This window comes from Coenobita brevimanus, chromosome 91, assembly GCF_032717465.1.
Source record: "Coenobita brevimanus isolate Jiangsu-jjx chromosome 91, ASM3271746v2, whole genome shotgun sequence".
In the NCBI taxonomy this organism is placed as follows: Eukaryota; Metazoa; Arthropoda; class Malacostraca; order Decapoda; family Coenobitidae; genus Coenobita; species Coenobita brevimanus.
In genome coordinates, this window is record NC_137044.1 from 1,294,783 (window position 1) to 1,308,117 (window position 13,335).

The window sequence follows — 13,335 nt, forward strand, 5'->3', positions numbered from 1 at the left end:
AAAAAAATGTACTGCTTCAAGCCAATGTAGGCAAAACGCTATACTGTGTATCAGTGGAGAATATTTATAAAAAAAAATGCACGACAGAAGGAAGGGAAGATATGAAACGAAGAGAGAGTAGAGGGTGTGGTGGTGTGGTCGAGGGTGGTGCGGCCATCCGTCACCGACCTGCTGATAAGGCGATGGTGTCATCACCGTCGGCCACAGAGGGTACTAAGTTGTTTCACAGAATTCCTTTACTATTCTAGTACTACCCTTTACTCATGTATATAATACGTCATACGAATGCCTCTATTTCATAAGTGTAACCTATTTTTTTTAAATCAAAAGGTATGTGGCTACACACACACACAAGGTGTGACCACATGTACCCACGAATGTCCAAATACTTTGTAACTGTATTGGCTGAAGGTGTGTGGCACGACCCACCACCTGCTTTTGTTGAATTAGCACCCTGTACCTTTTACAATTATAATTATTTCAATTCAGGTTTCGTCCAGCTTCAAAATGGAAAAACTGAGGAATGTTTTTTTTTTTTTTTTAAGTGTAACGCACACGCATCAGACATGTTGTCAGATGTTGCCAACCGCTGCACTTTTTCATAAGCTGGTGCCGGCTGAGCCAGGCGCCAGGTGAAGGTGTGTCTCGCAGCCAACCAGTCACAGAACAGAGTGCGAGGGCGGCGGTCCCTTAGCAACCAATAAGAGGCCTGCATGTATGAGCACGTAGAAACTTAACTTCCTCATTCTAAACCCTCCAGCTTTGTTACAAATTTGGCAGTAAACTGTAATCTTTTGTTTCACCTGAGTCACGCTTGTCTTTGGGAACTTCATACAACCATAATGTAAACGCACAATAACGATGTACGAACAAATGTTCTTGTTCTTAGGCTTACCTGGCGGTTGACAATTCAAGGCAAACCAGAAAGTGGGCAGTATTGTTATGCGTCGACTTACCAAAGTATTCACCACACCCAATGTAACCTGTCTGTCCAAAATTTCTGCCCACAATCCTTTCATATTTGTATATAGCCTAAAGCATACCAGTTTCATTACTGTATTACTTCTATCAGTATGATACTATGCAATCTTTAAGGTTTAAACTTATGGAAATAAAGTTGTCAATTACATCTTTTATTGGCCAATCTCAAGTTGGTCTTAGCCAACATAAACGTGAAAAAAAAAATAAAAATCAATAAAGGACAGTCTGCCTGACTCACGTGGCAGCTGACCCAGTGACTCACCTCGCATACAATGCCATGACTGTGTGGTAGGGACGCTGCTCCCCCACCACACAGCGGCGGTACATACACCTTAACAACAATGATGGACAAGACCAGTCAAGCAGTGGTGACAAAGGAATATTGATTTAACTAGTTCTTTGAAACAGGTGCTTCAGTGAAATGTAAGAATATGCAATAAAGCCTTAGCAGTTCACTGTTTACCTATCTTTGTTCCTATTTACTGGCAAGTACTTGAACTTCCAGCTAAACCCTGCTGCATGCTAACACTCTCCTTGCAGCCACACCATTCCTGATGCAACTTAAGCATCAACCTTCTGCATGTGGCTAACAAGGTCAATGACACGGTTAGAGTAACCAAACTCGTTGTCATACCAAGACACAACCTTGGCAAAGGTCTTGCTAAGCTGAATGCCAGCCTTGGCATCAAAGATTGAGGAACGCTCGTCACCAGTGAAATCGCAGGAGACCACATCATCCTCAGTGTAGCCCAGGATGCCCTTCAGGGGTCCTTCAGCTGCAGCCTTCATGGCAGCCTTGATATCATCATAGGTGCATTCCTTACCAAGGCGCACTGTCAAGTCCACCACAGACACATCAGGGGTTGGCACACGGAAGGCCATCCCAGTAAGTTTGCCATTCAACTCCGGGATGACTTTGCCCACAGCCTTGGCAGCACCAGTTGAGGATGGGATGATATTCTGTGCAGCACCACGGCCACCACGCCAGTCCTTGGAGGAAGGTCCATCAACAGTCTTCTGTGTAGCAGTAACAGCATGGACAGTGGTCATAAGTCCCTCAAGAATCTCAAAGTTTTCGTGCAAGACCTTGGCGACAGGTGCGAGACAGTTGGTGGTGCAGGAGGCATTGGAGACAACGTTCATGTCCTTTGAGTATTTCTCCAGGTTGACACCACACACGAACATGGGAGCATCAGCAGAGGGTGCAGAGATGATGACCTTCTTTGCACCACCAGTGAAGTGGGCAGAAGCCTTCTCGATGGTGGTGAAGACACCAGTTGATTCTACGATGTATTCTGCTCCAGCCTTGCTCCATGGAATGTTTTCAGGCTTCATCTCATTAAAGACAGCGATCTTCTTGCCGTTCACAACCAGAGCACCATTCTCAGCCTTCACCTCACCCTTGAACACTCCATGGGTGGAGTCATACTTGAACATGTATACCATGTAGTCAAGAGCAATGAAGGGGTCATTCACAGCCACAACCTGAAAGAGTAAAGCACTGCCTTTAATATTCACTATCTGGTACAGTACTAAGCATACCCCCCCCCAACATGACATGCACCCACATATCCATAACTAATTAAAACTATCAGTACAGTATTGATGCAGAGTAATATGAAGTGCATGACGAGAGCAAAGGGCAGAGAGAGGGGAGTGGGCCAAGAGAAAGCACGCTATATTTACACACTGTGCCTCCCCTCTAGCCCCACCTACCACTGTACCAGCTTCATATTCACCTCTGTCATATGTTCTGTAGTTTACATCTCCCTCTGGTACCTAGAGCTTGTTAACCTCTGATTTCTTTCCAAAAAATGTCAAAATGAAAAGTTCTAGGTCTCCTAAGTTTGTGTGTATAATGCCTACAAAAACTTTTTTGCGTACCTTTGAAAATCCCCCCCCCCCTTTTACTGTTACTCCAAGACTTTGGTTAAGGGGGAGATCTCTTGTGAAGGGGTCAGTGAAAGAAAATCTAACCAATCCAGTTCAAAGCCTAAAGTGCACTACAATAATGTGCCACAGACACTTTATTCACAAATAGCTTTTAAGAAAAACAACATTAATGTTCACTGTTCTCCCATCAATCACCTGGGTATCAGTTTTACACCATGCAATGCACACCAGAAGCAATCTAAGGACATGATAACCAACCTAGAAGTCACTTCAATCTCGATGTTCAGTACTTTCCTAATACCAACAGAAATTACAAACAAATATTCTCCTGTCTCCAATAATTCTTCTGCAGCCTTGAGACCCTATCCTAGTGCACCCCGATGTGCAGTTAGTTAGTTAACCCATAAAAAAAAAAAAAACTAATTTACTTAGTTTCAAGCTTTTCGTCTAAAACAATACAGAACTTTTACAATTTCTAAGTATTGTACCTGTCTTGTGGTGTGTTGGGCTAAAGCAATGTTGAAGGAAAAACTACGTACAGTATTTTCATAAACTCCACGATCTAATTACTTCTTGCTACCTCCAGACTATTCTGTGCATTAAGACCGTGTACTACTAAGTAATGCAAGACGATCTCACAAACTTGAAAAATCCACAGAAAATAACACCCCGGTGACAGCATGAAGGATATACGGCACTGGATTTTTTTTTTTTTTTTCATCTAATATTCACCACGACCTTCGAACTGCAAGGGTTTTACTTTTAGTCTTCATTAACCCCTTGACTAATACAGATTCTTCCTAAGCTCAATAAAAAAATCTGAAAGTAACAAGAACCATGGGCGTCCGGAGGGGGGGAAGGGGAAGCAGTTGCCCCCCCTTGGAATTCAACGGCTTCAAATCTTGTTCAAGGCTGACTGATTTGAGTCGATTCATGCTTTAAGTCATGCATATGATGTAAGTCATGTAACTCATGTAAGTATATGCCTATTTGGAGTGTGTATTTTGATATAACCCCACATATATAATTTATTTTGCCCCCCTCTCCCCTTACAAAAAATCCTGCGGACGCCCCTGACCCGGTATGTCCGCTATCACTGTCACTGGGGTACTTGTGAAGCTGCTTATCGCTAGAGGCCACCACCGTTAACAGCTTCTCTGCCTCGAGTATGTGTTAAATTACCGTGATTTTTCTCTTATGTGAGTATCTGTGTGACAAAATACCATCAAACACTTGAAGTATTGGAAAGGGTTCGTAACAAAAGTATAAGAGGAGAATACTGTACATTGCTCTCGTTGTTTTATTCCCCCGTCAACGAAGCCCGAAATCTGAAAACCTGGCACTTACATATTTCTCGTCGTTTTTAATGAACCCAAACGTATAACTGCTGTGTGGCCACACCCTCGAATATACAATCACTAACTGTATGAAGGTGTGTGGCAAGACCCACCACCTTTTGCTGTATAAGCACTGTACCCTTTACATTTCAATACAATAATGAAGCTGCGGCAAAGCTAATTCTTGCCTCCCGAAATGTTCGATTTATACTGTAGTTTTAGCTAAGCACTTGTGTCAGTCTTTCGGCGTAAATTTATTATATTAAATTATTCTACATAGCCATCCTAGCTCAGAGATAGTCCCCGTTCGAGATTTGATACTTATTTGCAAGAGGTGCAAACGCATTTATGAAAGGGGTGTCATAAATCCGGGAACGGGAACTGTCTCTGACCTCAGATGGCTGATGTAAAATAATACATCATTAAATTTTCGCCAAAAAAAGAGATTGACACAAACAAAACAAGGGCTTGGCTAAAACTACAGTATAAATCGAACATGACAAGAAGCAAGAATTAACTCAAGTTTGTAGCATCTTCATGATAAGTGCCAGGTTTTCAAAATTTGGGCTCCGTTTTCGGAGAAATAAAGAAATGAGAGCAATGTATTCTCCTCATATTTTTGTTACGATGCTTTTTCAATACTTCAATAGTGTATTATGGTAATTTGCCACACAGGTTCTCACATCAACTATCATGGTAACTGAACGTGTTCGGTGCACAGCTGTTAACAATGAAAGAAACTTGGTAGCTGACGATTTCCAGAAGTACCCCATTCTTGTTGCTACCAGACGATTTCAGACAGTAGAGACGCGAAATAATAGTAGGCTAAAAGTGTTAAGTCGCAACTAACTCTTCCTTTACACAAAGTCTCGGTTGAATCAGAATCTGGCGGCATCAAAAATCCAATAATAATAATAATAAACTAGCAGAAGAGGCTAATACTGAGAAAAGACGTTCGGGCAAGGCGCCCGTAACACAGCTGGGTAAGGTTAAACGGGTGTTTCGTGTAGTAGTTAGTACTGACCTCAGCGCCCTTGAGCAGAGCAGCGCGAAGCACAAGGCGCCCGATGCGGCCAAATCCATTGATACCGATCTTGGACATGGTGACGGCTGGAAGGCGAGGTGATGCAGGAGGGTTTCTGCAAAGGAAAGCAATATTGTTGGTCTATACTGGTACGCAGATATAGCCACCAAGTTACCGGCGCCGGTGGCAAACGTGCTGCATCACACCAGATCAATACCTAACCTGACTACCACAACTACAGCTGGGTACTAATTACTTCACAAACTCAATATGAATGGTCTTACTCCCAAGTATAACGGTAAACCACTAAATCGCGTGAGTTTAACATCAAATTCAGTACAACAAACTTCCGTAGGTACCTCCGATTCGGTGTATACCACAATCTTAATTTTCAAGTCACATTAAAAGCCTACAGCAAAGGAATATATATATATATATATATATATATATATATATATATATATATATATATATATATATATATATATAAAATAAAGGAAGCGTTCAGGCACTCACCACTCTGGTCTTGACTAGACTGACAAGGAGAGCTGCGCGGCCCATCCAGATATTATCCACCACGTCGCGTGATGCCAAAGGTTCCATCAGTAGTCTAAGCACCTAGCAACTACACCTTATTAATATTCCTGAACCATGGAGTACACAGCCTTTCAACTCCTTATAACCAATGTGCAAAACAACTAAGGTGGCTATCCTAAAGGACAGCACATCGGTCCAACGAGTAAATACAAAAATGCAACTATGGCACCATGGGGCCATGCCGGCTCTGCGCGCGTTTCCTGCGCCACCCGCCTCCTTGGTCGACCTTCACAGCCGACACCTATGTACACCGTCAAACTGCCCTACTAACTAAAGCATTGAAGCAAAAGCAAACAAACTTCATGTTACATAATAATTTGCAGCCATAATATACCTACTACAGTTCTAGAGTACACCACCGAAATAAATCTATAAAAATATTTTAATATATTACCACTACGAAAAACTTCAAGTGGAGTGCTCCTATTTGCCACTAGCATATGCTATTATGTTTAACTAGCCGAGAGCTTTGCGAATACCATAAAGTCGATAAATGCAAGATGACTCCCGGTGTCAGTGGTGAAGGTCAAATGAAGGTGACCCCACATTCATAATGGAAAGTCAAGGACTATGATCACTATAGTCACGGCAGATCATTACTGTTATTTGGGTATATTAAGATACATATTTCTATGTTGACAAGCAGATGAAACAGCATTAACATTAATCTCAGTAAGTTGCCAAGACTGCCAGGCATTTGTGGTGCGGGCTCAGCTGCAGAACACGCTGCAAATCAATACTACCCTAGTTTCTCCCTTGACCCATCACACTGTATTAAACTCATCACCTTCACTGCTGGTTGCGAAATGAAACGGCGTCACCGTGAAATCGGACTGGACATGCATTGGTACTGTAGTCGTTTCACCTTTCCTTGGCTCAGATTTCCTCTCTTTTGCAGCGAATTTGAAATAGCTCAATAGTCGAAATACACAATACTGCGGCCCTAGATCCTTTCCAGTGCATTATTCATGATCAGCACTGTATTCGCAGCAACTTCACTAATCAAAATGAACGGACGGTACTTTTGAGCTAAGTTAGTGTGGAGTACCGTGTAATCCAACCCTTCCAAATATCTTTAATAATGCCGTAGGTCGAAATATGCAAGCACACGAATTAGTCACACACACACACACACACACACACACACACACACACACACACACACACACACACTGTCCACACATATATGCTGTTAAAATATAAGACAGTTTACACACCATGTATAATAGCAGAAAACAAGATTGGACCACAGACAATGATTACATGAAGCCCTGTTACACGGAGACTTGCCTTGGATGCCATGCAAGATACAAGGAAGAACAAATAAAGGATGGGTAGAAATAACTGGAGAGTAGAAATTCGAGACAAGGAGTAAATAAGCCGTAGACAGCAGTTAAGCAAGGTTAAGGAGTGTGCTGTGTTGGGAGTGAGGAAAAACAGGATAAGAGGGGTAACTGAGTAGAGGTAAGGTAAAAGGATAAAGGAAAAATGATCAGCTGAAAAACAACAAAAAAAGTCAACACGAGGAAGACTGAAAAAGGCAAAGTCGAAGAAAATACACCAAGGAGTCGAGGAAGAAAAAAAAGGGGGGGGGGGATTGCAGAAAAAAACGAAGTCATGAAAACCGGGGTAAAGAAAATATGAAACAACCGATAAGGAAAAATTATAATAGGTTGGACAGTCGATAAAAAGTATGTAAAAGGGGAGTCTAAGAAAAAATGAGGACAAAGAGAAACAACAAAAGGAGGAGCAAATAGCTGAGAAGAGGGCAGCCGAAGGGAAAGACGAGTGGAACAGACAGGATGATGGAAAAAATGATGGTCGAGAAGAATGATTAAGTGGAACAGTCAAGAAAAGGAAGATGAAACGTAGAGGTGAGAGAAGAGGAACAGCCTGTAAGGAACGAAAGGAGGACAGCCGGCAAGAAGTGGAAATGAACAAGCTGGTTTGTCAAACGTTTGACCTCCTGTGCTCCATGACACCGTCAAAGAGGGTAGAAGCGGACGTGTTGAGTCAGGGAATGGACAAGAATGATGGTGGGCGGTAGGGCTGCTGTTAGAATGCATATTGTGAGAAAATGGGTGCTGTGGGGTCGGTGGTTTGAGTGCAGTGAAGGTTTACCTCAAACTATCCTAAGAATAGGCCTAAGCGTCGGGAGGGAGGTAGACAAATGGACGCTGAAGACAAAGGAATGGGTGGGATGAGCTGAAATTGTGATGGGGGTGGGAAGGGGCCATGGGGGTATATTTTGTGAAAATGTGTGCTGAAAGATAAATGGTTTGAAGACAGCGAAGTTTTATGACGAAGTTTTTCTCCAACAACAGATGAGATATATTCGCGCTGCTCTCATATATCTATGCAGGAAAATAAGAGATGAGGAAACGGGAGCGAAACATGAAACTATATAAAAAAGTGCAAGATGGATCAAAGAAGAGACAAAGTGAAAAATTAAAACTACGAAATTCTGGAAACTACTGTGAGAGGAGGCGAAATGGGATAAGGGTGGAGTAAAGAAACTCAGCAGGTAATGGGGAAAAGTGAAATAAGATGAACCTACTGATATGGGAAAAGTGGCATGGTAAGAAAAGTGCTGAATGGAGACAAAATTTCAGCATTGAACAGAAAATATAGGTAGGTAGTTTTTTTTTTTTTTTCCTCATTCACTATAATGTCGATTTTTTCCTTAATCTCCAGACGATTTTCTTTAACTTACGAATGAGTTGTTATTGAACACAAATTATTTCTGATATTTAACCTTTAGTTCCAAACATCTCCCCAAGCAGAATAAAATCGTTTGAAGACAGCATGAATGAACTAGCAAGACGCTTTGGTGGTCATGGGGCTCATAAATGAACTGCATTTACAACCGACGGAAAAGAAAAGTGCAATACCAATCGAAATCGATGATTTGGAAAAGGTTAAGAAAATTGAAAATGAAGAGTAAGGGTGAACTGTTGGGTAATTTTGGTGTGTGTGTGTGTGTGTGTGTGTGTGTGTGTGTGTGTGAGAGAGAGAGAGAGAGAGAGAGAGAGAGAGAGAGAGAGAGAGATTTATGGCGCTCCTGGAAGGGGGAAAGCATGCAAAGACTTGAAAATAAGGGCAACTGTAGCTAGAAACATGAACCACGCTAAGTAAAGAAGTATACAGGCGGGTTCAGATATATTCGTAAGGACTAAAATCAAGAGAAAGAAGCACAAGAGAAATGGACTTATGGATTAGGGTATGGATCCTGATAAAAGATTAGATAATAGGAAAAAACAGTTACGGCCAAAAGCATGAAACCGCCACCTACCTACAGGTACTGTTACTAAGGCCAAAATATCACTTGGCAGCCGCAAGCCCCCAGCATACACGTTACCGTACACTACTGCCACACCCACGAACTGACTGTGCTGCTTTCTGTGCTAAATGGTAGCTATGCTCAGTTCCTTGGTCAAGTCGTTAAGATGATGATGATAATGATGACGACAATGGTGATGATGACGATCATTATCATCGCCACCACCACCACCACCACCTAAAGATGACGAGTTACGATTTTTTTTTTTTTAAAGACGTCCATGACAAGAATTATTAACCACTACAATGACACCTTATTTTACTTCTTTCTTCCTCCAGATGATTTTATCCTTTAGGAGATACCACTGTGCTTAAGAGATTATTGGAAGATATCTAACAATTCCCAAACATGCCTCCCAAGCTAAATTAGTCGAGTATCTAACAACTAAATCCTCGGGCTGAAAAAGCCGAGAATAGTTTTATCGCTGATTACTATACTAACAGTTAACTGCTGCCCGGCCATGTCAGGGGTGGCCAAGCCAGACGCTACAAAAGCGGTTGCTACATAATTATGCTCTATTAATGGGAATCCCAAATATTATCAAAGAGCTGAACATCGAATCTCTAAAGCTAAAATGAATATAGAGACAACAACGTGTATAGCAGGTTAGGTAGGCAACAGTGGGCTATAAAAGGGGACACGTAACAACTAACAAGGACGAGTGTTTCTACTGTACACCCTCCACCCGGACCTCCCCTCTTCCTCTCTCACTTCACTGCCTTCCCTCCGCTCGCCCGACGCTGCTATTTTAGTTGTCTTTGCCCCTTCCCTCAACAAAATCTACAAATATTCTAAGTGTAGTAGTTATGGAAAAATACTCACCAAGCACTTCATCTTTATTTCACGTGTTACATAGCTGCGTTCAAAAAAGATTATTTCTTTTTACTGATGAAAACCCCGATCGACCCCCTTCAAGTTATGCAAGACACAATGTGTACTGATCAATCAATCAGACCGCATTGCATAAACCGACTAAAATTCACGGGGTGGGGCGGGGTCACGTGACCCTATGACTGAGATGAGGTGATCACGTGACTGGGCCTGAATGAGGGCTGCCAAAGTTACAGCAATGACTCCTTTCACACCATGGTCAAGGACAATCTATTTTCATATGTACTACCAGAGTTACTCTGTGTTTACTGCTGGGATCGGATATGGACTCTCTATGAACCCAAGTTTGGTGCACATTTAAGTTATTAAACTTTTATAAGTATGTATAAGAAAACTAAACATTAACAACTTGTATTACATGTGACATGAGGAAAACTGCACTTAGTCGACGTTTACCAATTCAGGATGTTTGAGGAAACCTATGACTGCCGGCATTATAGACATACAATACTTCAGAGATTCTAAGTAATATAACAATTCTTGGTTCTTATGAAATTTTTCATTATGATAATTCCACTCAAGTTGTCCGTTACCCCGATGACACACTGGAATAACCTAGACACCTTACCCTTGACTGACGGAAATTAAACATTACAATTTTTATCTCAAACTGTCACCAAGAATCGCTAAAATGGAGACTGCCATAACTAGGTTATAATTTATTTTTGCACGAAGGACAAGATATTCTTCCCTTATCTCGTTCAGTACCGGTAGGCAAAATCAAATCCCTCACCAGTAAGAAATTACCATTGCTAGTCTTTATTTTGTGAAGGGTTCCTCCATCGTCTCTCGTTCAGCCTGCAACCGAGGGTTACAAGCAGGAACTGATCACAAGTTTGTAAATCAGAGCCTGGATACGGCCACACCCCACACCACAAAAGAAAGCTTACCACACATGCCACTACAACCTTGGCTGGCAAGTTAAACTGAACCTCTACTGTATATTATACAGGCCTATGCCTGTATGACCTGACCTATTAAGACAAATGCAGTCTGAATGGGGCAATTACCTCATTACACAACGTAATTCATCATTTACGGTATTACTCCTTTTTTTTTCCTGGGGAGGAGGAGGATGTTGCATATAGACTGCCTCTACAACACTGAACATTTATTTTTTTTCAATTTATACAAAAACGCTTAAATTTAGACCACACAAGATACGTAATAGCAACAAGAATGTCTCTGACGAACACTACCGTCATGGAAAAAAAAAAAAGAAAGTTATCGACTCCATGGGGCGAGAAAGATTTTGATATATGAAAAGTTAGCCAGCGTGATGTATCTTTGTTCAGCCTTAACTCAGCAATACTATTCCGATTATCTGACTGAGTAACCTACGTGACAAGCACACAAGCAGTTTTTTCTTTCTAGGATCTGGAAGGTTAACGGTTAGCCTAGTTAATTTAATGGTAACAGTTGAGGAGGGCGGGGCTCACTTTCATATTTTGATCATAGGGCGTAACTTAAGGTGTTTGAAGATATAAGAGGCAGACTTCCTGTCACCAATCCGTCCTAAGTGGGAAAGGACACTGCACGTACCTGCGAACTGGTTGCCATTTTTCGCTAAATATTAGATATTCAGTTCCACTTTGCAATACTTCAACATACCGACAAAAAATCTGGCGGTAGGCGAGATTTTTACAAAATTTTGGCAATGGTCTGGCACCTTTCCAGTAATTTTCTGGTGATTTTTGCTTCCGGCGACATGCAAGCGATCAGGAAGTTTAGCTATGTTGTGAATTTGGAACTGGCAACTTCATATCACGCCGAGGGGGGAAAATTAGGTTATTATAATTTTTAAAACCAAAGTATGCCTACTAAATGACACCTCTCCACTTTCAATATTCTGAAACTCCACCTGCTAGCTCACTCATGTAGCTATTGATTTTCACATGCCTCTGAAATGGTTCGCCTCTTTTGGAATTTCATCCCGAAACTTTTGTGAACTTGCCCTAATGCAGTCGAATCTTGAAAAAAAAAAAAAAAAAAAAATCTGCAAGCACAGACGTGATTATATAGAGGACGGCAACAGCATTTTGCCGTTGCCAACCGGCGATACCGTTTTCACATTTCAGCAGCTATCAGTGATCACATATAATACTTAATAAATTTAATCACATTCCCCAACACCACTGTTGCCTCATAATCCAATGGCTTGCCGATGAGGTGATATTCTGAGGGGTAATTCACGCTTACAGTTCACTTACATCGCGCAGGCAAATACAAAAAATATTTAAAGTATAATTTACTCTTTAAAAAAATATATGTACATATATATAAGAGGGTCATCGGACTGTTAAACGATCAATTTTACAACAATAAATATTTCAATTCGATTCACACCAAACCTGGAAGGCCTTACGTAAGACTGGGTAAAGCGAATGCAGACGGCGAGCGCTGGCAGCCGACACGGTGATGCAAGGAAACCTCACCTCCCACAGAGCCGGTTGTATGTGCACCATTAAACATACAGTCATTGCCACTCTGCACCTCAATTTTAATACACAGCCAACGAAAGAGAACTTAGGACATGGCACTGATATGCAATCAGTCAATGGCACCGAAAAAGAAAGCTCAAAAATATATTTATCTACAGATGCCCGTACTCACCTCCACAAGCGACCAAGGTCAGACAGGACAGATGGGATTGAGCGTCACAGCAGCCGACACCACCTTCAGTGTCATATGAACGTTTAAACTTGTATTTTTTTTTCGGATACTGGTAACTTTATCATTGCATTAATAATAATTTTAAGTGATAATGTTCAACTTAATCCCCCTTTAATGTATGAAGTTGACTAAAGTTATTTGTGTTTTGGTTTTGTGCTCTTCTTTCAGTGGAGTTAATAAACTTCAATTGAATTTACTCAATAAATGACAAGTAATCTACAGCATTACTAAAATCAATTATATCCAGGAAGCAACGGTAGCTTGATGTCTGTTGAGGTGTTAAAATATACAAGCTGGTAATACGAAGAGGTAGTGAAATTATTCCGTCACAAGCTGCTAACGCCACTGGTGCATGTATACCACTTTAATATTTATAGTAAACAAGTATATTAGCCACCATTACTAGTCTGGCAAGGTGAAAGGGTGCCAGTCTAGTCTTGGGTAAGGGACTGTCAACTTAGTGGTCCCACTCGATGAATATGTGGCTCTCTTTATGTTTTCTATATTAATTTTTATTGTCACGTAGTATACTGAAACATAGTCAAGTGAGGGTTAACCACCAGAAGAAGAGCATATAAGATTGTTCAACTGATGAGATC

The 13,335-nt window shown here is 41.3% G+C and overlaps 1 protein-coding gene across 3 annotated transcripts; it reads right to left on the reverse strand.

Moving 5' to 3' along the window:
• Positions 1 to 1,117: 1,117 nt before the first annotated feature.
• On the reverse strand, positions 1,118 to 12,701 carry LOC145411820 (glyceraldehyde-3-phosphate dehydrogenase). 3 transcript variants are annotated; one of them, XM_080281782.1, is made up of 3 exons: positions 12,677 to 12,701; positions 5,236 to 5,350; positions 1,118 to 2,466 (listed from the first exon to the last, which is right to left on the reverse strand). In XM_080281782.1, the coding sequence occupies exons 2-3, from the start codon at positions 5,311 to 5,313 to the stop codon at positions 1,543 to 1,545; spliced, it is 1,002 nt and encodes a 333-aa protein (XP_080137908.1). In that variant the 5' UTR covers positions 5,314 to 5,350; positions 12,677 to 12,701; the 3' UTR covers positions 1,118 to 1,542. The 3 variants fall into 3 exon arrangements, with proteins under 3 accessions (XP_080137908.1, XP_080137906.1, XP_080137907.1); XM_080281780.1 differs by lacking the exon at positions 12,677 to 12,701 and adding an exon at positions 12,429 to 12,539; XM_080281781.1 differs by lacking the exon at positions 12,677 to 12,701 and adding an exon at positions 5,752 to 5,787.
• Positions 12,702 to 13,335: the final 634 nt, after the last annotated feature.